General features: G+C 33.1%; 1 protein-coding gene across 1 annotated transcript in view; it reads left to right on the forward strand.

Moving 5' to 3' along the window:
* NCAM2 (neural cell adhesion molecule 2) overlaps positions 1-24,478 on the forward strand; it is a 261,349-nt gene that overhangs the window by 122,070 nt on the left and 114,801 nt on the right. The window contains exons 5-8 of the mRNA XM_085308474.1: positions 6,906-7,043; positions 11,942-12,059; positions 16,937-17,097; positions 24,083-24,228. Coding sequence (XP_085164600.1) covers positions 6,906-7,043; positions 11,942-12,059; positions 16,937-17,097; positions 24,083-24,228 — 563 coding nt within the window. The remainder of the gene's footprint in view (positions 1-6,905; positions 7,044-11,941; positions 12,060-16,936; positions 17,098-24,082; positions 24,229-24,478) is intronic.

Raw genomic sequence — 24,478 nt, forward strand, 5'->3', positions numbered from 1 at the left:
CAAGATTGAAAGTTATGTGCTTGATGCAAAAATTACTGAGTGTTTTCTAGTTTCTAAGATTTTCTATACCAATAGCTCTAGCTATTTTTAAARTTATGAGCAGGAAAAATAAAAAAACTGTGAAATCAGATTAAGTGAAATTACGTTAATTAAAAGAATGATCAAATAAAGAACTAAAAGCTGAAAAATATTTACTATGAAATGTATCTTGAAAAATCACTGTTTGTCTATAGGTAGCTATGTGATCAGAAGGATTTTTTTTAATGTGATAATTTATTATATTTTCTGAAGAAATATTTTGTTTGGCTTTTTATATTAGGAAAGAGGATTAATTTTAAATAAGCATTACAGTTTGTTAAATATTTGTTTATGAAACTTGGAGCATAAATAACATCATGGTTCACTTTAATATGAATTTACTCCATTTCATCCTATTTTATTTGCAGCTAATTTAAACAGTTTTTAATGTGCATTTACAAAAGATGCTGTTTCTTCCTCCATTTCAAGATCTATCTGCAGGAGTCTTTTATTTCTGCCATCTCTAGCCAGCATACTTTAATAACACTATTAAAAGACAGCTCCTTGGCCTATAAATCTTTTCTTAGGTGAATTGATTCCCACTTAGTTTTCCAGGCTTACAGAAGACAAAATCATTAAATTAATTACCACAAGTTTGTTGAATTTTTAATTTATGTGTTTATGTTTTGCTGTTTGATATCCTTGAATTGCTGCTAGAAAACTCACTTTCTTGGAATGACAAATCTCAGAAGAGTTTTATAGTAGGATCGAAGAAATTGTTAAAATCCATTTTCGCATTGTAAAGTTTATTCCTCTACTTTAGTTTAGACTTTGTCTGATCTAGTCCAGCACAAGCAACAACTTCTCAAAATCTTAAAAATTTGAAGTTTCACCTTGTTAGGGTTTTGATTAGTCTATCAGCTTAAGTAAAATTTAACCAGGTGCTGTGGTGTATATAAAATCCGTATACATTAGTTTCCTTCATATATCTTTTTTCTTTCTTCTGATTGAGAATTTCATTGAGATGTAACATGAAGGTCCAAATGTCCAAAAGTTTGATTGGAGCTGCTTCACAGGAGCTCTTCTGAAGCTACCATATGTGTAGGAATCAAAGATATTTCTGAAACATTCATAGATGAACTTTGTTGTATACATAAAGCTATGATCCTTCCTTTTTTTTTTTTTTTTTTTTTTTTTTTTTTGAGCCTTTATTTGTGTAAGTATAAACTGTCTTTAGAGTTGCAAGTGACTGGGGATATAGATAATTAGTTTAGGCTAGATTCCCTAACAGCTACTACTAACGTTAAGTGAAGATGAATCTCATCTTCCTCTACATGCAAATTCATCGGTCTGCATAGAATTCTGTAATTAGACATATAGGGTTTGTGTGATTTACCACATCAAAAGCTATGACCATTTTTCATTGCTCTCTCTATAAAGTCTTCTTTGCTTTTGTGGAAAACAAGACTATGTACATTTTCTGAAAATGGAATTGACATGTTGATGAGCCAGCTTATCCAACTTCTTATCAATCTTTATCTCTGTACATACTTAAACTCAAGGTTGTAGTGTGTGTACTTAAAATTCTTGGTCTTCAGAAATTAAATACTATTTTTATTTCGAATTGAATATGAATGTCATATACCTAAAACATGAGTCATCTAGTGTGGCATCCAAAATTAAGTTAAATTTGGTCCCTTATGAAAAGACATCATTCTTGAGTATACTCATCTTCATTATAAAAGTTTTGATCAAAATTCTTCCATATTTAGTACATTCTATCCCTCCTGTCATCTAGATATGGACACTAAAGAGAGATAGCCAACTTTTTGCTCTTAAAAAAATTGTTGAAATTTTGTTATTTATAATTAAACATGAATGTAGGTGAGACTTACAAGCTTTTGAAAGGTAAGAACTCTGAAAACAAAGCAAGATTTGGTAATTTTGCAAAAGTTGTATTTCAGGAATGCAGCTGACAAATTTCAAAAGTCAAACTCCCACAAATGTATGTCTTAAAGTTTTTATTACTGCCTTTTTTTTGTCTTGCTAATCAATATCACTGCTATAGACACAGCAAAAGAAGTGAAACAATGTATCCTTTTTTCAAAACACACATTTTGAAAAATCTGAGGTTATAAATTCAATGCATAAATCTTTTGAACTGTTTTGCTCTATAATATTTACACTGTGAAAAAGTAGAGAATAGAAACTGATTTTAATTTAAACAGCAGAATACTTTGTTTTATATTCCGACCTATAACAGAACAGACAGTAGTCAGCCAGTACTTGGGAGAAAGTGATATTTTAACTGCTGTAAAAATAGGACACCATGAACTTCATGAATGTTGGCAATGTCTATGTAGTTTTATCATGAAAGTAGAAAAAGACTATATGTGAAGTCTTAAGGTTAAGAAATTTATATCACATGCCTTGTGATACAAAAAGACTGAGTTTCATAGTACATTTCTAGGTTCAAAATCTCAAATGAAGGATCAGTACCTTAACATAATTTAAAATTAAATAACATCATTTTTTTTTTCTCATGTGAATAAATAATGCCTATGAAAGAAGGAAGCTATTATTATCATTGTTTTTTCTTCATAGCAACCTAAATTTTGAAAATTTTGTATAGAAAACTGATCACATATTGCACATTTTTGTGCATTAGAAAGCAGCTTCCATTTTAAATATTTTAGCACTTGCATCATAGGAAGACATGAAAATATCAAGTTTTAGTTTCATGGCTTTTCTGTTACATTTTTGACCATTCTTTCTGAATTTTGCAAATCTTTGACAGTTACTAGTATCTGTATTTCTGTGTTCCATTTGAACAGAAGAAAGACTTCTCCCAGAAGACCAGTTCACAAAATCTGAAGTGAGAATTTAAAGATTTGTCCTGTGTAGGAAGCATATATCTAACTGAAAATAGCACCTCACTATTCTGAGATACCTAATACCTATCTAAGATACATAGTAATATCCAATTGAGTATGTACCTAACATCTTATCTGCTCTATTGCTAGACCATGCTAAGATCTTTTATGTACTGCAAATGAAAATGTGACTGTGGGAATGGTTGTCCGTCATCCTTTGGTAAAAGAAAAAAAAAAAAAGCCAAGAGAACAATGACCTGCAAAAGTATCTTTCTGATCTTAAATTGATTAAAATACGATAGATGAGCTGAAGTATGATAGTGCAAAATATAAAGTAAAATTTTCTGGGAATGTTCTAAAGAGTTCCCTGTTGTTCTTTTCAAGAGCTGAATTGTCATGACTCATAATTCCACCRTGTGGGAGTTAGGGCCATTGTACTAGCTATAAAAGTGAATGGGATTGTTTTTATTGCTCAGATCTTATCCAGAATTGTAAGTGACTTGCTCGGTTTTTGTACAATGCTAGTGCTTCAAGGGATTTTAAATACTACTCATACTACAATGCATAAAGCAAGTACAAAAAAATTATGTACAAACTTGCATATTAATTTATAGGCCTGATTGGAATTAACCTCACAAGAACTAGCTGCTACTGTTAACATAAATATCTTAGGTTCTCATCAGTCTAAATGTACATATAAATTACCTACTGTCTGTGTATATAGCCAGGGGTTTATTCTGACGGGGTTCAAATCACAAAGATATGTCAGAACTCCACTATCAGATAATAAAACAAGATTTTCAATAAATACATACATTATTTAATTATAATGTATGTATGAAATTGTATGTTATATCTTACTGGATAGAAAATATTGAGGATTGATGCATCCTTCATGTTTTCTATATGATTTGAGATATTTTAGTGTTTTATGCACTCAGGTATCTGAAGGGAGGATGTCAAGGGGATGGGGCTAAACTCTTTTCAGTTAATTATTTTTCACCCTAGACAGTAGGACTGTAGGACTATACCACTATACTGTCAGGCGGAAAATCTTTTCAAAAGTACAGATGTAATTTTGGAAGCCAAAATATTACAGATGTGCAGTTCCTGGTAACCGATAGAATTATAGAAGGTAAATGCATATTTTCTATGCCAGTTTGAGTTCTTCCTGACACTTCAAGTGGGCTGATCATGATTTCATTTTATGAGCAGTGCACTCAAAAATATTGTAGTCTCTCTTATTCTGACMGACTACATGAAACAGATTTCAGATGAATCAGGTTGACCCTGTAGGTCATATTTGATAGTTTCTGGCAATGCAGTTTTGATATTCTTCAATGCAGTGTAATCTCTGAGAAAAGAAATTTTGAGAGATTTCGTGCTTGGAGGCTGCTGCTTCAAGTCAATAGTTTGCATAATTCTAATTACAATAATAGAAAAAGTGGTGCAGTGATCTGCAGAGAGCCAGTGTAAAAGGCTTATTAAATGTGCATGTGTAAAACTGATGGCAGAGCTGGATGATGTATGGAAAATGTCCCTCCATTTAACATGACTGCCTGCTGCTTTTACACTTGGTCCAGAAGAATTACTGTGGTGAGAAACAGTCTTTCCTATGGAGAGTGACTAGTCTGGCTGTTTGAGAAACCTAGTTAATAAGAGCCTTGGACTTCAACTTTTACCAGAAGTTTTGATTTTTTTCCTCAAGAGGTCTTGAGTTATGTTTATTGTCAGAGTCTTAGAATGAGCAATTGTGAGACAATCCCTCTTGCTGTTCATTCTGCCTAGCATCTGAGCTCACTGAAAAGGAGAACAGGATGACTCGTCTCCTAAATTGGGCATTTGAAGTTGAGTTGAGAAGAGTGATGAATTGGAAGACTGTAATGCCCAGTCAGTGTACACATCTATCAGCTATAATCTCTTTAGTACAGCACACAGTTTTTATTACGATATCCCATGTCTCATGAGACAGAGAACTTCATGTGTGTGGTCTCTTGGTCAGTCCTTGTGTTGCCCTACTGCTCTGAATTTTCTGAGCACTCCATAGTGCATGAGTCCATCAAGATCTAACCTCTACCTGCCGAAGTTCTGGTGAGGCTGTTGACCCAGTCTGTCTACTCATGATTGCTTCCTGCTGACAATAACACCATTGTGCATTTAGTGGCATTTTTACAGGGATGTAAACTATTCCTTTACAAGCTTTCCAAATGATAAAAAATGGAACGCAATGATTTCTCAAGAAAGTCACATATTCATTTCACATTCAGCTTTTTTTTTGTTTCCTTATAATGCCATCTGTATTAATATTTTTGTCCCTATGATAGACAGTATTAGCAGTGGAAAAAAATCCCAACATTATTCTTATGTTATACCTGGTTTACTCATAAGAATATCGCCTACTGTATGCATTCCCTCACAGGGTAGAGCAAAAAAGTCCCTAAAAAAAGATTTTTCTATGGTGAAATTTGAAAAGATACCCAGCCAACACCAATAGAGCTTTTTGCTTTTTTTTCTTGCTATTAAATGAACCTTCAGATAACCTTCCTGTTTTCCACACTTAAAGAATAAAAAACTCCCTCACCTCACACATTAAGAATTTATTTTAAAAGATAAAAGTTCGCTAAAATGAAAACATTTTCAAGCACAGCTATCTGAGAATTGTGTAGAGACAGGAAAGAAAAAGATGATATAATTTGTATGTGGTAATGTGTGAAATGGCATTAATGTTCAAGCATGACTTTAATAAACTGGACATAATCAGTGTAAATATGTTGAGGCCACCGATGTCCTGTAAACCTTAATCAGATGAAGCATAATTACATTTTCCCACTTCATTTTCTGGTAGAATTTTGACTACRAAACAGAACTCACGAGGCATAAGAAACTATTTTATTTGTAGATATTTATGTGCACATGTTCCATAAATAGACTTTTAGCTGTATAATTACATAAAAACTTTTCTACCAAGTGTTTTTTATCACTGTTTTGCAATATAAGTGTTGTGTGGGAAATCCAGCCTATTCTATAGTTCCAGCAGAGTGAAAAATAAAAGAAAACATAGTAAAAAAATGGCACTGGGTTGCTAGTTAAAACTGAAAGCTAGTAATTCATATCATTATCCAATACTGAAAGCATGAGACTAGTTTAAATAGAAAAAGAGAGCTGAGCAGCCAGTACACGAGTTATCCAAGGACCACGTACAGTGATCTGCAGTAATTAATGCTCCTCAAAGAGTGCATTAATATTGACTAGTTCAGACAGATGAGACAAAAAGTAAATTCATATTTAGTTTACTATTGCAGATTATAAATGTGCTGCTGCATATCCAGTAAATCCAGGATTTAYGCACTTGTTCAGAATCTATTTATGCAATGCACTCAAGCTACTGAAAAAGTCTATTGAATTTAAGGGTATGATAGATTTTCTGCAGAAGGTGAGGTGGTTTGTTAGACTGGTGTCTTTATACAAGTATCTATGAAATGTTAAGACTACAGTGAGATACATATTAAGAATAATAATGCATGAATAAGAGGAGGAAAAATATATGAGTAATGCAGGAGGGAAAGAGAGCAAGCAAGGTGAGAAATGATTGGCATGGTGCCGTAAAATGAGTATGAAAACAGTTGATTGTTCAAGATAGAGAGCAAAGAAGCATTTTCTTCCTTTATTAAACTGCTTGATTTGTTTTTTTTCTGCATCTTTTATCTTTTTGTTGTTGTATATAGATGTTCATGAATATTACACCTATTTTATAATAATTTATGAATAGCACTTTGACAAGTCATTAAATCAAGTAGGAAATCATGAATAGAAAATGCTGATTGAATAATAGGAAATGACAGTGTAGTTTGGTGTGGAAAAAGCAAATTTGTCAGATTACATTTTACTTCTAAATAGCCAAATGTTTTGTCAATGGTCATTTTCATTGTATAGAGAAAGTGCATAAATGTTACTAATGTAAGTTAGTATTCCCAACGTTGTCTTGATTTACTAATCCTTTACTTGCCTTTCTAGATCGATTTGCAGTATTAGCAAATAATAATCTCCAAATTCTTAACATCAATAAAAGCGATGAAGGAGTATAYAGATGTGAAGGAAGAGTGGAAGCCAGAGGAGAAATTGACTTTCGGGACATAACTGTTATTGTGAATGGTAAGGGGTAAAGGTTGTTGAATTGACTTTTTACTTACTTGATTATCATAGACTTGTTTTAAAATGCATCARCTTCAAAAAATTTGTGATTAAACTGATGATTGTAGTTCTAATGACTGTTTTAGTATCATTTTCTTATTAAGGTAATTGGTTAACGTTTTTTAAAAACCTATTTTATTGTGTAATAACTCATTGCTTCATAATTAGTGTATGTAAATATATAAAAGATTGGGTTTTTAATCATTCACAAAGCACTGGCGATCACTGCAAGAGTTGAGTTTCAGATTATAATGTACAATAATTCACTGTTTTTCAGTGTTTTGTCTTTTGCTATTATAAAACACTTCATTTTTCGTAATTACTCAGCTTCTCTGTATGGAATCTATTTAGCTAATTTCTTGTGTTTTAGACCATCCTAAAAGCCACAGATACATTTTATTAAGATTGGCAGTATTATTTATAATATTTTAACCTTACTATTTTTATAAATAGTAAACTATATAACAAGTTACTTTAAAAGTGTCATTTTACTTTTTATCAGTTATTAGAAACTTCTAACAAGGAGTATGAATGCATACAGACAAAATGGAGAATTTAGTTTAACCAATAACTTAAAGTTAGGGTTGACCCAATGAAAAGTAAATCTCTCTTAATATATTGTCCAGAAAGGACATAGTTCGTACAGGGCATTTTTTTATATGCACAATCCATTTAGTGTCAAAGTTTCAATGAAACCATTTCCAAAACAACTATTAGGATCTGAGTTTTAAATGTTTTGTCCTTGACTTGTCCTTTTCTGCAAAACCTCACTTACAGAATTCCTTCTGTAAGTTGAATTCTCAGTTAATTGTTGGAGAAGAGGCAACTTGAGAAGAAATGTAGGRGCTAATTGATTAGGAGAGTGGCTGGATAGTCTACAAATGATTCTCTTCAGCAAAGAGTATATGAATGTGCTTCTTTCTAAATGCCTCCTTTGTTATATAGCAAGAGTTGATATTATGAAAGCAAGATGGCTAGATTTCTGCAAATGTGATTTGTTCAAATGTTTATTCATATTTTACTGTAAAATAAAAGCTATCATAGAACTAGGTGAAATCCCAGATTCCCTTTTGCAGAAATAGTGAAGAAGATTAAAAAGCAAGCAAACCAACAACTCCCCCCCTCCCACCCCGAAAATATTAGCTATCCTTTTACCGTTGCCCAGTGGGCGAAGTATTCTTTATGATGTAGGTGACCCAAAAATCCTGTGATTCAGGGCAAAGGTTTGAACCAAGACCTCCTTTTTTTTTTTTTTTTTTTTTTTTTTTTTCCAAATAAGTGCTTTATTTACTAGGGTTTGTCCACCTCTCTATCCAACTGAAAAAAGGGAAAGATAAAGAGAGTGGAAAAATACTGTGGCAGGTTGAGAGCACCCCAGCCTTATAGCATGCTGATGAAGACAGATCTCCCAGAAGTAGATGATATAGAATCAAATCCTCTCAAAAAGAGAAGAAAGTGAAACCTAAGATTCCTATATCCAGGAAGAAGAGGTGAGTTTGTTAAGTATTTATTCAGGGAAAAATGGAATTAGTATTGCAATCACTGTGGATGTAGACCTTTGCTTTCTTGACTTACTGGTCTTTTTGGCTTAGTGGCTGAGGCAAAAAGGATGAAGAAATAGTAAATGAATGAAGAGGCCACAACTTTGGGCATTWTTGTTTTGGCCAAAATTTTTAGGTAATCATTATTTGATAACTTAATCTAAGGTCATGAATGGTGTTTGCTCTCCATAGTGGTTCTTCTCAGCAAATTAATGTTTCACATGTAAAAATAATAGTATAATACTAAACATTCATAATTCTATGTAATTGAGATTTTCCTGAAGAAAAATATTTTAAAATATCTGCTGGCATGATAGTTAAGACTAAATATAACCTTTGGGGGTTTTATTAGTGGACTCATAGAATATTTTGGCTTAATAGGTTTTGGGCATACCTGACATTACTTTGCAGGTACTGGAAACTGCTCAGATGTAAAGTGGTAAAGTAGTTTTGAAACAAAATCTAGATGTGAWGAAGTACTAACTACATAATGGCAATCTATGCTAAAAAAAAAATTATATTGGCTTGGGCTTTAAGGTTTTATGGAAGTTTTAATTTAGCTAGGCTGTAGGTTTTCTGGAGTACATCTGAACTGAGCAGGAAGCTTGTATAGCTTTAAAAAATACTTTCCTGTACTTTATACTGTACGCTGAAGCCCTTTGGACTTTGGAATAGTTCTTTTTTGATTATTTTTGGTACCTTGCAACCACCAAAGTAAAAGGTTTAAAGTCACTCTCCAAATGATATAAGGAACATATTTCAAAAGTTCATTCTTATTTGCCTCAAGTCAGATGGCTTAATTTTGGTACTTCAGTAAGTAGCAGAAATGTTCACAGTTGATTCAACAGCATGTGCAGGTGATGTAAAATAAGTGGAAATAAACTGTACATTTTTGCCTCAGACRCCTGGATGGAATGTTAATATTTATCTTAGCAATAATGGCTTCCTTGCAAGCTAAAATAGGTGACTCTAACAAAAGTATCTTATTTGATGAAGTAGTAAATAGAATTAWTTTTTAATTCTTTACATTAAAAACGGAAATTTCTTGTTCTGAAACCAAGATATAAAGGAAAAAAAAATCTAGAATTTAGAGGTAAATAGTGGGTCTTGTACATACAGAGATACATTTCATTTTGAGGAGAAAGAATTAAAAGTCAGTAATGTGTGTCCTGAAAACATCTCTTCCCTTCTTTACTTCTATCCTCTGTATATGGATGCTATACTAATTTTCATAATACTGGCTAATTCACACCTAGGAAAGACATAAATGGCAGGAAAAAAAGAGATTTCTGTCAGACTATAGTAGAATATATTCTTTGTTATACCAGTCTCCAAACTAGCTGATCACAGTAGCAGTTATGACTCAAGTCACTTGTTATAGTTTTAAGAAATCTGTAGAACAAACAATTTGGGAAGCAATATTCAGTGCTTCTGAGATTACAAGCTTCTAGTTAATTTTGAAAGATCAAGAGTCTGTGCTGCATGATGAGGCCTGGAAATGCAACACAAATATTCTCTTTCCTAAGTTACGAAAGAGAAGAAAACTGAGTACATTTACAGAGTAACTGTTAAAATCTGTGTGCCTAGATTAATGATCCACAAATTTGGAGATTTATCACCCTGGGGGACATAGTCTTTCCAATTCCAGTCAGTGGTCCATGCAACTTCAGATAGGAAAGATGTGATCTGTGAGACAGACTTAACATTTCTCCACACTATAAGAAAGTGTGAATGTAACTTAAAATAAGTAAACATATATCTTTAAAAATCTCTGTAGTTTTAATTGGCTGTTCATTATATTGTCTATATTTTTGTGTAATGCATTAYAGATATATGAATAAAATATATATTAAACAAAATAAACAAAAATCTTGGATGAAAGTTTGATATACAAAACATAATTTCCAATGTATAAAACTGAGGAGAGTTGTAATGGGTAAAAAAATTGAAATACTAGATGAACTGGAATATCTCTTAGATATCTCATGTCCAGGTTATCTTTACCTACTGCAACACTGAACTTTTTATGGCATTTCTTCTCCACTAGGATGTACAGTGAGGTCTAAGCAGAGGTTTTCGCAAACTATAATGTAAAATAAGACAAAAAAGTCCCAAGTTCTCTTGRAAATAAAAGCTACTTTTACGGAGTGTATTAGATTTGTTTCTTCAGATTCTGTTCTATGTCTGGGAGTTTTCGTTCATTGAGTAGACATCCTGATCTTACTGAAATAAAAAGAAGGAGTTGCTTTAGCATAAATGTGACTGAATTTTACCACTTTACTTGAAGTTAGAAATGCAAGAAATTTGCCAGTCATATCGAGGCTGCTCATATCTAGACTTATTTAGCTTTTCCTCTTTGGGGTTCACTCCTTAGTTCCTATGTACATGCAAGGCCAAAGCAAAAGATAAACAGATGACCTCCCAGGAAGAACTACTGAAGTTTTGAAAAGAAAATCAGAATTTCATATAAGATCAAATAATTGCTAGTACAGGGCTAAGTTTTGTGGGACTTCTGGTCTTCTCTTCCCCTTCTCACTTTCCCTGACACTCCTTCTTTCTCCTCCACATATCTTCTTCCTTACAGTCTGCTGAGATTGTTTGCATATTTACTTGACACTTAATGGAAACAAGTTCAGGACAGCTATCTTAAAATTATCAAATGAATGGAAATATTAAGTACCATCTTGTGATTTGTTTTGTCTTAAATACTGGTACTTTCTTCTGCTGGGGAAGGCTTATCTGCAGACTGTTAACAATTTTTCTAACAACTTCAACCCATCAAAAATAGACAAAATATATGATTCTCAGAGCACAATTAGAATTTTTGAAATGTAATTTCAGACAGTTTTATGCTAGTGATACTTTTGTACCTGTTCAAAAGCGCTGTCTGACCTCAGTGCATAGTTGAATGTCAGCTATATCACTGAATAAAAAAAAGACTTGAGATACATTTTCATTTGAGATAGTTAAATTAAACAAACACATAACTCTACTCTTTTGTACATGCTAGGTACAACTTTAATCACTTTAAATTTTTCTGTCATAAAATTTAAGGAGTGCAGATAAGATTTTATTTGTRTTTATTCTAGTTCAAAAGGTATCACAAATGTCTTGATAACATTAAAAATATATGTTGTGTAAGAAAAATAGAGGAAGACTAATAACAGTGATTCATAYAGTAAGTTGATCACTGACTGTAATTGTTCCAAAATTAGCAAAAGACCCTTTAAAAAGGATGCTTTATTTTTTTCTAGAATGTGTAAAAATATATAAAATCTCATTTTTTCCATTAACAGAACATAATGTTTTATTTTTCAGTTCCCCCAGCAATTACTSTCCTACAGAAATCCTTTAATGCCACTGCAGATCGAGGAGAGGCAATAACTTTATTCTGTAGAGCCATTGGGTCACCTCCACCTGAAATCAGTTGGTATAGGTAAGTTCAAATGAGATCTTCATATAAGAACATTGTTTTAGTATGTCAGGATTTTCTGTTACAATTCCATTAAGTAAGCTGTGCAGTCTTCATTTCCTTAATACATTTCAAGTGTTTGCTGTCTGTTCCTGCTGTTAACTTCCAAAACTTGTTTCAGCATTAATAAATGGATGAACTTGCACCAGTTCAATTGATCTCTAGTTATGAGCAAGTGAGATAAATTCAAAATGTAACTAAAATATCTTATTAAGGTGATTTCTTCATATCTGAGGAAAAAAAGTGAAGCAATGAGTGCATATCTCAAAACTCAAAATCTAGTAACAATTTTTGCRCATGAATGCTTCAGGCAAAAAAATGTATGCAGTTATGCCATAAATAAATGTCCAGCACAAATCAATAGTACTGTTAACAAAAATAACATTTTGCCCATCTGTAAAAATAGTACCCTTTTAAAAATGACTCTAAATATAACTCTCCATTTCAAGGAGAGTCAGAAGCAGATACGGCTTTGGACACTGTTAGCATGTGTGAATGTTTCATTAAACAAGTTGCAAGCACATTTTACTCAATTTTTTAAGATAATGTGTTTTGAAATATGGAACTACTTTTAAAGTTCATGTGTGCTTTTTCATGATGATAATAAAATGAATATACTGAAGCCATGTCATTTTGAAACATTTGACCTACAACAGCTCTAAAAATTTAAATATCCATATTCTTTGTGTTCTTTTAATTGTAATAACAATATAAATCAGTTTTGGGATATCTCAGATGCAGTATCTCAGATATGSATACACATTTCTATTTTAGACATGAATAATTTGCATCCACTTATAATATTTCAGRAGAATCAAAAGGTCACTGCTTTTTCAGGTGCAAAATGGACTTAGAAGGCATTCCCGTAAGTTCTTAATCTTTTTTGGCATCTTTAAACATTGTTAGATTCATTTAAATGTTAGCTTTCTTTGACTGACACCTTTCTTTTTAACATGCCAAAAGCCAAATGTTGGCTTAAAATTTTCTYTTATGTAAAATGATTTGAGTGGCAGGAAATTTAAATCAGGAGAACACAAAGTTAATTCCATTATATGGCTTAGAATTGAAAATTTGGTAAAGAGGAGGAAAAAGAAAAATAAAATCTGCAGAGCTGAAATTAAAGAACTGATACTGATTTCAGAAACTACTGTTGAGTATTCTGATTATATAATGTGTTTGAGGTCACTGTTTACAAAGTACTTTATCTGACTAAAACTCTTAATAATTGTCCAAAATTCTACATGGCCACTGTAAGACAACCCAATACTGATRTTTTACATTGTTAGGAAAGAAAGCATACAAAAACTGCCACAGTTCATGGATATCTCTGTTTACAATTGTAGTTTTTCAGCATTTTATTAATATGACAGTCTGTACATAGACTAAATGTCTTGGAGAGACACTCACCTCTCTGCTGATCAGCAACTATGGCGATAGATTTTCCTTTGATTTGCCAGGCACTGAGACAACTGACTTTTTTAAACTCTTCATTAAGTATCTTTTGTGAAGATCTTACAAAAGCTTCATGAGTTAGGGTACTGGGTACTGGATTTTAAATGAGTACATTTCTGTTTTGTTCCCAGTTCAGGCACTGATATCTCTGTGTCAAGATATTATTGATATACAGAGAATGTAAGATGGGAAGAGCTCAACTATTCCACCTGAGGTGAAGCAAACTTGATTTTAAATATTATTCCAGTGCTAATATCATCAAATTTCTTAAATATCTGTCCTTAGCAGTTCCTTTTCATTCACGATTTAGTAGCCAGTTRATAGAACATAGAATTTCTTTCTACCTACTCCTAGCTCTGGGCTTGCCTCAGAGATATCTCAAGATAAAGACTTTAGTTTGCCTGAAAGTTTCAAATTCTTTTTTCTTGTGAAGATAGAATGAGCATAAGAAAACTAGATCAATATAATCCTTCCTGATTTTGAGAAAACTATGGAAAACATTACCAGTGATAGCAATTTCTATCAAAGCTGCTTTATTAGATATTAATATGTCAGCCATTGAAAACTTAATTGAATCTTTTTCTCAAAATTAATGGCCAAGGTGTCATATTCCCAATTTTGTCTTGTTTAATGTAATTTCCGATGTTGGATGTAAGTTGATAATTGACCTCAGCTTTATTTTTTTTTTTTTTAATGTGGAATTAAATCTTGCATTTTATTACTTACAGTGTTGATTTTTGGAAGAATTGCAATATTTGGTTGGAGCAAGTTTTGAGAATAATGAGGTCAAATTTTGTTCTTGACTGTCTTACTTGTGTGAATTCAKCCATTTTACTTACATTGTCTTACGTTGTCTATTGGTGAAATGAGTGTGTGTGACAAAGTTACTCAATGAAAATGTGTTCTGAATATATAGCTATTTTAAGATAAAAAGTATAGAGCGATGCAAACTATCATAGTATCATTTTTCATAATATGTTGAGTATCTTGGCGAGGCAGAAAAATCCCTTGATATGAAGGGTGGGAATGAGGTTCTACTCCAGTTCTGTTGGAGAATTCTCATTATTATTACATGTAAAGGACATCCTTTCTATTTGAGATGGTTCATCAAGATTAAGGGACTGTTTTATACACAATTCAGTGTTATTGTGTGTTTGTTACTTTTAAAAATATACTATAACACCTAGAAATCTCTCATTGGCATTGACCTGCATAATTTGGATCTATCATTGTTTAGTCTTACCTACCTAATTAACTGATATTTTAGTCAATTAAAAAGTAGAACTTTATGGTAGACCTTTAACTATCTATTTTGATCCTTTTTGTTTCCAAGTGTCAACAAAGTTTAAGATCTTCTCAATACAGAATGGAGGAAATAGAGCTAATGTGTCAATGTTTCTCTAAAAATATTTTAGTTCACTTACAAGTTAGTCAGTTTGAAATACCTAGCAAGGAAGAAGGGTCAGCCAGGTTTAGTAGCTATTGTATTTAACATGCAAATGTACTTCGTAAATATTTCACAGATTGCAAAAATCTAATGCTGCACCACTTAACTGATATCTCTTTAAGCTGATATCATTACTCTAGTATCAAGCTTGTAACCTTCAGAGGAGGAATACACTAATAGAATTAAATTTGACAAGATAAAGATTCAAATTTACAGGTCATGAGCTGGTAATCTTTACTCATGTGAATAGTCCTACTGAAACCAACATGATCGTTTRCATATGGGGAGATAATTTACACTGGTAAAGTTTAGCTGGATCAATCCCCTTATCTTTACTGACAGGACTTAGAATTATCTGACGAAAGAAATAATCCTCTTTTAGTGTGTTATTCGTGTTTTATGTTTATAACATCAGCATCAGTATGAATTTTTCTCATTCCCTAGAGGTTCCAGAGAGAAGCTTGTAATCTCATTTCTGCTTAGAAATCATCATAGATAGAGATGATGAATAGGATGACAGGCATTTGGAAACTATTTTTGACCTTGGATATAGACTTCTGTCTCCTACAGAAATCACTGAAATTTTTGTGAAAACACTTGTATGAAAAATCAGACCATTTCTGTTCTGCTATACAAATTCTGTGATTTGCTTTGAAAAAGAAAAGAATAAATATCAACATAATGAGTTGAACTGAGTGGATAAGAGGAGCTATCTCCAAAAATGTTACTAAAATGTAAGCTATATGGATGCCACAGGAATGCTATTGACTGATATTTATGTAGCCAAAAGCAAAACAATATTCTTATTTATAGGGAAAATACTATTTTAGAAAATACTGTAATATATATAATTATCAGCATTACCTTAGCAGAGGAAAGTGAAAATCGTTGTTGCCCAGTTCTTCAAAAAAACTAGATGCCATGAAACTAGGCATATGTATATTGGTTTCATTTCACAAATTGTTTGTTTTCTAGACTTGGCACTGTCAGTAAGATTATCAACATTTATGAAAAGCAGGCAATTTTTATGTTGGTGCTTATGATATTAGAACTGTTGATGGTTCAACAGAAATAAGATCAAAAGAAGCCTAAAGCAAACAAGACAAAATGAAAAGGAAAAAAACAAAACTAAACTAAAAAAAAAAAAAAAATAGAAGAAGCAGCTGTGATAATTGTGTGTGTGCCAAGGTGCTGAAATGGACTGGTCAAGCCTTGATCAGCCATCAGAATTCTTCCCAGGTTTATTATTTCTATACCATCTGCTCAGAGCTCACTGTAATGTCTGGAGACTTGTCTGCTTATTAAGTTGTGGTTAGCCAACAGCAACAGGGAAGAAATAATTTGTAAGAGTTCTTTATGTGTCAACAGACTCTACGTGTGAGTAATACGAAATAATTTTTGTAAGCTGTTACATTGTTACTGATGTGACTTCAACAGCACGCTTTGTACTTAAAAGTGTTTCTCTCATGAAAGTATATATGTTTGTCTTACTGGTTTCTCTCTATCCTTCCTTGAGTGCAAGCAATATATTGTTGAGTTCTAGTCACAAGTATATGTTTCTACCATAAAGTCAATATTGAAAATTTAAGAATAAAGATATAATAATATTTTTAATAGATACAGATTTTAGAACTTGACAGTAAAATTGTGAGGCGGGGGTTCTGAAGATCAAAATGTAGTCCAGAATGATTTGGTTATGTTTAGCATAACATTCTGGCAAAGAAAAGCTGTCATTCAGCGGAACAGTTTTCTTCATGCTGAAATCAACTCCCTTGTGTACATACTGCCAATTTGTGTCAAAGTAGTTAATGCATTTTTGAGAACTGCATAATAGCACTATCTTCCAACAAAGATTTCTTTAAACTAATTGACACTTCCATAGCACACTCTTTCAGCCTATGCAAGATACTGGTTGATTTATACATCCTTTTAATCTTTTTAGGAATGGTARACTTATTGAAGAAAATGAAAAATATGTGTTCAGAGGAAGCAATACAGAACTAACAATAAGAGATATTAAAAATATTGATGCTGGTCCATACATCTGTAGCGCTAAAAACAAAGCAGGAAATGATAAAAAACAGACATTCCTTCAAGTTTTTGGTAAGTATTACATAGTATTGCATCCTTCCTTTTTATATGCAAACAGGAGACAAGTGAAGTTATAATTCATGATTTTCAGTGGAACAGTATTCCTTGTAAGGTTGCAACTGATGCAACAAACCACTCTCTGTGTAATTTTACTACTTAAGCTTTCCTTACTGTTGGCTACTCTGACCTTTATATCTGAATTTTCTTTTGAAAAGGCTGTCTTCAACATCTGCTACTGTACTATTCAGATACCATACCATAAAGTATTAAATTGTTAATTCACTCTGATKTTTCTCTAAAAGTTGACTGAAAGAAAAGCAAAGAGAAAAAGAGGTGAAACTACTGAAAGGAAAAACAGGTTATTTGGACTTCTAAACTGTTTTTTAGAAATAACACAATGCAGAGGTGTTTTGGTTTTTGTTTGTTTCTTAATTTTTATTTTTTAAGTGCATAATTGCAAATATAATCACAAAATATTGGCTGATCTCAAGAAATTACAGTTTCAAAGGAAAAAAAAAAAACATACTCTGAAGATGCTGTTTCTCTTTCCAAACCCTACATCCCTATCTGTGTTCATGATTCTCTGTTTTACATAGAACATTGATGATTTCTGTGAAATTTTGTGTAGTTCGAGCATAATTAAAATGAGTAGGCCTCTGTGAGAGTGGAGAAATCCTCCCATAGAATCTCTCTACACGCTCAAGTCCACAAAGCTTACTTGAGATTCAATTTCCCATAGTCCCAATGACATGCCCTAGCTGCTGAAATAGAGATGGTCTTTCCCTTCTTAAATAAATCCATTATTTATAATAATATTATTTATTTATTTATCATAATATAGAAGTACTCTAACAACAGTGATAGTAATATTATAAGTAAAAGAAACAATACTTTTTTGTAGATTTTTCATAAGTAAGCTGTGGACTTGAGCTTGGGAAGTTGAATCTCAAGTCACAATTAAATCTACTGGTAATTTATGAAAAGTGAAATAGTTCCAAYGAGAGAGGTGATAACTCCACTAGAAGACCCAACAGCGTGGTGGGTARTGTTGTCATTTGGGATGTGGGAGAGTGAGGTTGAAGGCTTGATGTAAATAAGGTGAACAGATTAGCTGTGTCTGTGACTTCTRTCTTTCCTATTTGGAAAGTCTTCATAGCCCTTCCATATACTGTGCTGTCTCCAGTCCCCCACACCCCAAAGGGGTTGCCTAACCACTGGGACACTTTGCTATTCTGTAATGACTGAGAGTCCTCTCTTTCTCACTTTTCAAAGGGGAAAAAAATGAAATACAACTTTAAATCTCATATTAGCCTCAAGGTATAGAAAATCTTGAAGGCTTTTGTGAAGAACAAAAACGTTTTACTCAATTGTATTTCTAAAATTAAATATATTTATATGGAAGGAATAGAAAAAATCTACTGGTTTTGATATGAGTTTAAGTATGTTTCAGGCAGGAATAATTTTGTATGCAATCCAGGGGATTTTAATTATGGCTCAAATTTGCTTAGTTTTTGCCTATAGCAAGCTAATTTTTTAATGCAAGTAAATGTAAGGAATGTGGAAGGAGAATGACACTAGAAACGAGTGAGTATTCCCTTTGTATGTTCTTCCAACATCTAGTAGTTTGAGGACTCCCCAGAGAACTAAATCTAAATGCTTTAATAGATACCATGAGTTTGTTTAATCCTCTTTGAACCAACACAGTCTTTTTGTTTCCACAGTCTCCTGAACTCCTAAAGTTGCTAAATTGGTTTGAAATATCTTCTTTATATCAAACATGTTTGTTTGTTTTTTTTTGTTTTGTTTTGTTTTTTTAATATGCCACTAATTCATTTCTTTACTAAGCTGAAAGCGTCCAATCTGTTTAGTTTCTACCACTATGGAAACTACTCTGAATCTCTGATCTATGTGTTTCTATACCTTCTCAGTTGTAATACATTGTGAAATGGCAAGGAGAGAACAGCATGCACGATATTCAGCAGCACAATGGTGCTTCTGCTCTGATCTCGGTGCCTTTTCTTATACTCTGTTTGCTTATTTTGCCCATCCCTGAGTATTGAACTGGTGTTTCCAGAGGATCATCTGCAGTGTCTTCTAGGTTTCTTTCTTGAGTGGTAATAGCGAATTTGGAGGATATCATTGAGTATGTATATTTAGAGTTATTTTTTCCATTTTACTATTGGATATAATTCAATTAGATTATAATAATCCATGTACTGTTAGTTTGACCTCAGGGAATTCTATCAAAAAATAAGCCTCTTACCTTTTTTGTAATCTCTAAAGCTCAGTGTGATTTCCTTTGCAAAGTTCATCTCTTACTTTCACTCTGAAAATGTGGACCCAATTTTTTTTTATTTTCTTCTACTTCACTTCTCTTGTCTCTTTTACACAGGTTGAATTCCCAATCATATATATAGTTAGCAGCATATTCTATTCCTCTTCCTCCTAAATGCATTCAGAGAATTGCAATATGAAAATGGCAAGGCAGATGGCTAATTATTATAGCTAAATAGTACACAAAAGCCAGTGTGTGTTAAAGTGATCTACTAATATATATTATTCTGTTCTTTTCCACTCCCTTAGCTTGTTTGTCTCACCTACCTGTTAACTTTTAATTTTAGTTTAAAATACAAATTCCTTGGGGCAATGACTACTGTTTGTAGTAGCTGTTTGTAGCCCCAACGGGATTCTGGCAACATTGAAAMCTGTAATGACAGTATTTTAGTCATAAAGCAATTATAATAACATTATAATATTCAGTTTTGATTTTTTTTTAGTACTCTTCTCTTTTTGAAGGGACATGCCCATCTTAGTGCCATCAGACATCTGCATCTGTTTAGTTTCAGTATGTGACCTGGATTTTTGTTTTATTCCACAGTTGTCCATTATCAGTGTTTAAAAAGACATTTTGTCCTCTTATCTTGAGTAACAAAAGATCTGTTTTCCTCGTAGAGGATTTCTTACTGTTCATGAGTCTCTCTCTGTCATCTTGTTATCTCTGTACAGTTCTTTCTATATTGTTATCCAATACTACCTAAAAGATCTCATCCATATTAATGCCTAGGATTTGTGCTAAGGTTTTTGATAAAAATTCATTTGTGCTTAGTCCTTTTGAACTACTTGAAAACATGGGTGTTCTTTCTTAAATTCTTTCAAAATAATATTTGTCTCTGCTTTGTAGCTAACCTTTTATAACTCTTTCATCCATAAATTTAACATAGAATAGATACTCACCACTTGATCTTAGTGYGTATGAAGTCTTGATTATGCCAAGAAAAGTGTTTCAGGAATTTGTTTCTTAGATATGTTGATTTCTTGTTGAGCTCTATGTTGTTTACTGAATTCAAAAGAGTACCAATAATTTTCAGAAAAACAGGTTCACTGTTTAGCTATTTGAGTCAAATATTGCCACGCAGGAAGACAGTGTAAGAGTCTGTTTCCTCATGTTCCATGTTAATCAAGAGATTCTTCTAGGAAGTGCTATAGGGATATACTAATACCCTTACCTGTGAGTCTGTGTTTGTGTTCACGACTAGCTAGTGTAAGGGCTATTCTTTTCAGGAGATACAATCATCAGGACCATCTCAAGCTTTATGGTTGTTTTGCTCTCAAGTCTGATGAACTTGTTTGGTCAAAGATATGGGTAGAACTCTGTGAATTCACTAAATTGTATACCTGCCTAAAGAAATTGGTTGAAAATAACCAATAACAAATTTAGAGCCTAAGGTTGCTGCACACGTTCTTCCTAAGCTTTGGGAGAATCCTGTAAAGTACACAGTGATGAGTTTAGACTYGCTGTTAAAAAAAGTATTCCTCTTCTCTGAGACAAATATGGAAGAGACCAAGGAAGGAATCTGAAAGAAACTGAATTAATATTATTACGTATGAAACAACATCTTTGTTGAGAAAGTGTTGAGAACTTAATACCAACCTTTCCCACTCAAAGAACAAACCTTTCCAATCTATATATGTTAGCATCATTCTGTTAACATTTCAAAAATGCATCTCTAGTAATGAGCAGTTCATTTTGCCTTCTGAAGAAAATCTTTTCATGAAGCTCAAGAATACCTCCTTTCCACCACAAACCTTCTTTCATTTTGGTCAGGTAGTTCAATCAGTTTACAATTTGTAAGTACATTATATTACAAAGATGTCAATATTTTTGACTAAAGAAACCAGCAAAGACCTGGAGGCTTCCAGGATAGATGTGCCAAAACCCAATATTTCTGTTTGTTTTGTGTTTGTTAAAGAGTACTACAAGCAAATATCCATTCAGTTTGAGAATGACCTTGTCAATTTAGAGAGAACATTTACAGGACTTTACAGAACTTTAAAAAGCCAATATTTCTGTCAGTACTTATCTTGGTGTTTTGGGATATATATTGTTACTTGCATCTATGCAAAATTATTTCAGTATTTTTCAATGTCATAGATGTAACTAAAAGATAGTCAAACAGTATAAAAACTTACAGTCAGTACCAAATTATGACTTAAGACCTATAAAAATGAAGCCATTAAATAGCTTCCTTTCTCCATTTGAGCTCTTGTCTTTTCCCTACTAATAACTGTCAGCCAGCTATATTCCATGATTAATCAGTGCTTATTCCTTTAAATGTCAGCTGCTCATGTCTAAAATGCGAAACTAAAACTTTGTGTCTTGCTGTGATCCATTTGAGGAAGATCTCAAGTAAATTTAAAATATAAGTCTCAATTTAAAAGATAGAGTTTTAACTATACATTTTAGAATATGCATCATCTTGAAGAAAATGTCTGTCTTGTCATAATGTACATATAGGGAAGAAAAGGTAATAGTGTAGCCAGGAGACATGGCTATAGAAATAGAGTATCTGAATTATACTGGCTAGAATATTTTRTAGGTATTTGGATGATTGTAAGTGTGAGAGTATAACTGAAGTTTTTATTTTATTTTATTTTAACATGATTATTTGTTATCATCAAATTCTTCTTTGTGTTTATCTAAAACAGCTTCACCTGTTTTACCACTGAGGAAAGTTACAGCTTTCCTCAGCTAAACTGGTGTCTTGCAGTATTCCTACTGTATCCAGTAAAGTTGGATCCAGTTGACGTTTCAGGATCCCCTGACCACTCATGATATTTCCTTCCTGCACACAAACACACTTGCCTCTGATAAAATCTTCATGAAGCAGGATATTAATGCAATACTTTGTTAGGGAAAAACATAGTCTATTTTTCATTTTTATGCAGTGAACACACACTACATTATCTGTAAACACGGGTAAACAGGGARTAGATTAGCAACAGAGGACTGTGGAGATAAAAGATGAAGAATGAGACCAAGAATGGTTGGGGGGAAATGGATTASAGGGAGAGGTAGATAATGTTTGGGTGCAGAAAAAGCTTTCTGGATACAGCATGTTTGAACCTGGTTCTGTTATTTTTCTTGGTGATGCTGAATGCAACATTTGTGAGACAGTGGTCATAAAAAGAAAGAGAGGACGTAAGGACAGAGGACATAAGGAAAAAACTGTCTTCGCTGTGAGGACAGTCAAGCACTGGAACAGGTTGGCAAGAGAGGTTGTGCAGTCTCAGTTCTTGGAGTTTTTCAACATATTGGTTGACAAACCCCTGAGCAATCTAAATTCATTGTTGACCTTGCTTTGGGCAGGAGGTTGGACAAGGTGACCTCCTGGAGCCCCTCCAACCTCCTCTTTTGGTCTACTAATATATTAATTAATATTATTAATGGTTATATATAAGTAAAATGTATAGAGTCAAAATTTTTAATGTTGCTATGCAAGACAGTAACATTCTATGCATAGTTATACAACAGGTAAGTCCTCTAAACAAGATTGTTCACATGTAACCATAAATTGTATTGCATATGTAAAAAACTTGAGAAGATGCAATATAGATTGAGAGCTGTAGTTATTCTGTACTGATGRTTATAAAGTAGGATGATCTGAAGACTGCAAACAGATATCTAGATTTTTTAATTGTGTTTTTCCATCAATTTACTCAGTAAGTAAAAATGAAAACTTCAGTTCTTAAGAGTGTTAATAGTAGTACTATGTTGTCATGAGATTTGCTAAATTCAGTAGTGTGTGTAAGACAGGAAGATATTTTTGAGGATCAAAGTCCAAGAATATAAATAACTGTATTTCTCCCAATAGTAAATGTTGGAAGACAAGCACAAGTTATCACGGAATAGTTGGGGTTAGAAGGCACCTCTGGAGATCGTCTAGTCCAACCCCCCCACACTCYGAGCAGGGTCACCTAGAGCAGGTTGCTCAAAGCCATGCCTAGTCAGGTTTTGAAAATCTCCGAGGGTGGGAACTCCACTACCTCTGAGCAACCTKCTCCGCTATTCCACGACCCTCACAGTAGAAAAAGGGTTTTCTTCCGTTAAATGGACTTTCATGTCTTTCAGATTGTGTCTGTTGTCTCTTCTCCTGGCACTGTTCCTTCTTCTTTACTCTCCACCAGTACATATTTGTACACATTGATAATCCCCCCAAAAACTTCTCTACTCTAATTGAAACAGTCCCAAATGTCACAGCCTCTCCTCGTATGACAGATGCTCCAGTCCCTTAATCACCTTCCTGGCCCTTCACTGGACTTACTGCTGTGTGTCCTCATCTCTTTTGTACTGGGGAGCCCAGACTTGGACCCAGCACTTGAGATGTGGCCTCAACAGGGCTGAGGAGAGGGAAGAATCACCTCCCTCAAACGGGTGGCCTCGCTCTGCCTAACGCAGCCCAAAAGCTCCAAAGCTCCCCTTCCTTCAGGCTGCTGTTGTAGGTAGCACGTGTCTTGTGGCTTCCAGACATACCACAATTGTTGTGAGACTTGTAGTCCAAAATGTTTATAGCTCTTATAGATGGCAATGTTAAACCTTTACTAAATCTTAAGCTATTAAACATGAATGTGCCTTTTTCAAAAGAGTGATTTTAAAAAAACAAATTTTGACATTACAGTCTTTGTGCACAGTGAGTAATGTAATTTGTGTTTTTAACAGTACAGCCTCAAATAATACAACTCAAAAATGAAACCACATTTGAGAACGGAAAAGCAACCCTCATCTGTGAAGCAGAAGGAGAACCTATCCCAGAGATTACTTGGAAAAGAGCTATTGATGGAGTAACTTTCTCTGAAGGTGACAAGGTAAATCAGTTTTTAATGTTGAAAATATCTAAATATGTATTATCTGGCTAATCTTCTTTTCGTAAGTAGAAAATTAATTTAGAGAAAAATTGATACGCTTCCTATAGAATTGAAAGGAACTAATATTTTACAGGGTAACAACGGAGACATGGAAGTTCTAAATTTAAAATTAAAAATGAAAAACATAAAGACACTTGAAATGCTGAAGGATGATTAACTTGATCAGCCCTATATTTTCATAAATAATYTC

Source organism: Rhea americana, unplaced genomic scaffold, assembly GCF_003343005.1.
Source record: "Rhea americana isolate MKP2758 unplaced genomic scaffold, rheAme1 scaffold_277, whole genome shotgun sequence".
In the NCBI taxonomy this organism is placed as follows: Eukaryota; Metazoa; Chordata; class Aves; order Rheiformes; family Rheidae; genus Rhea; species Rhea americana.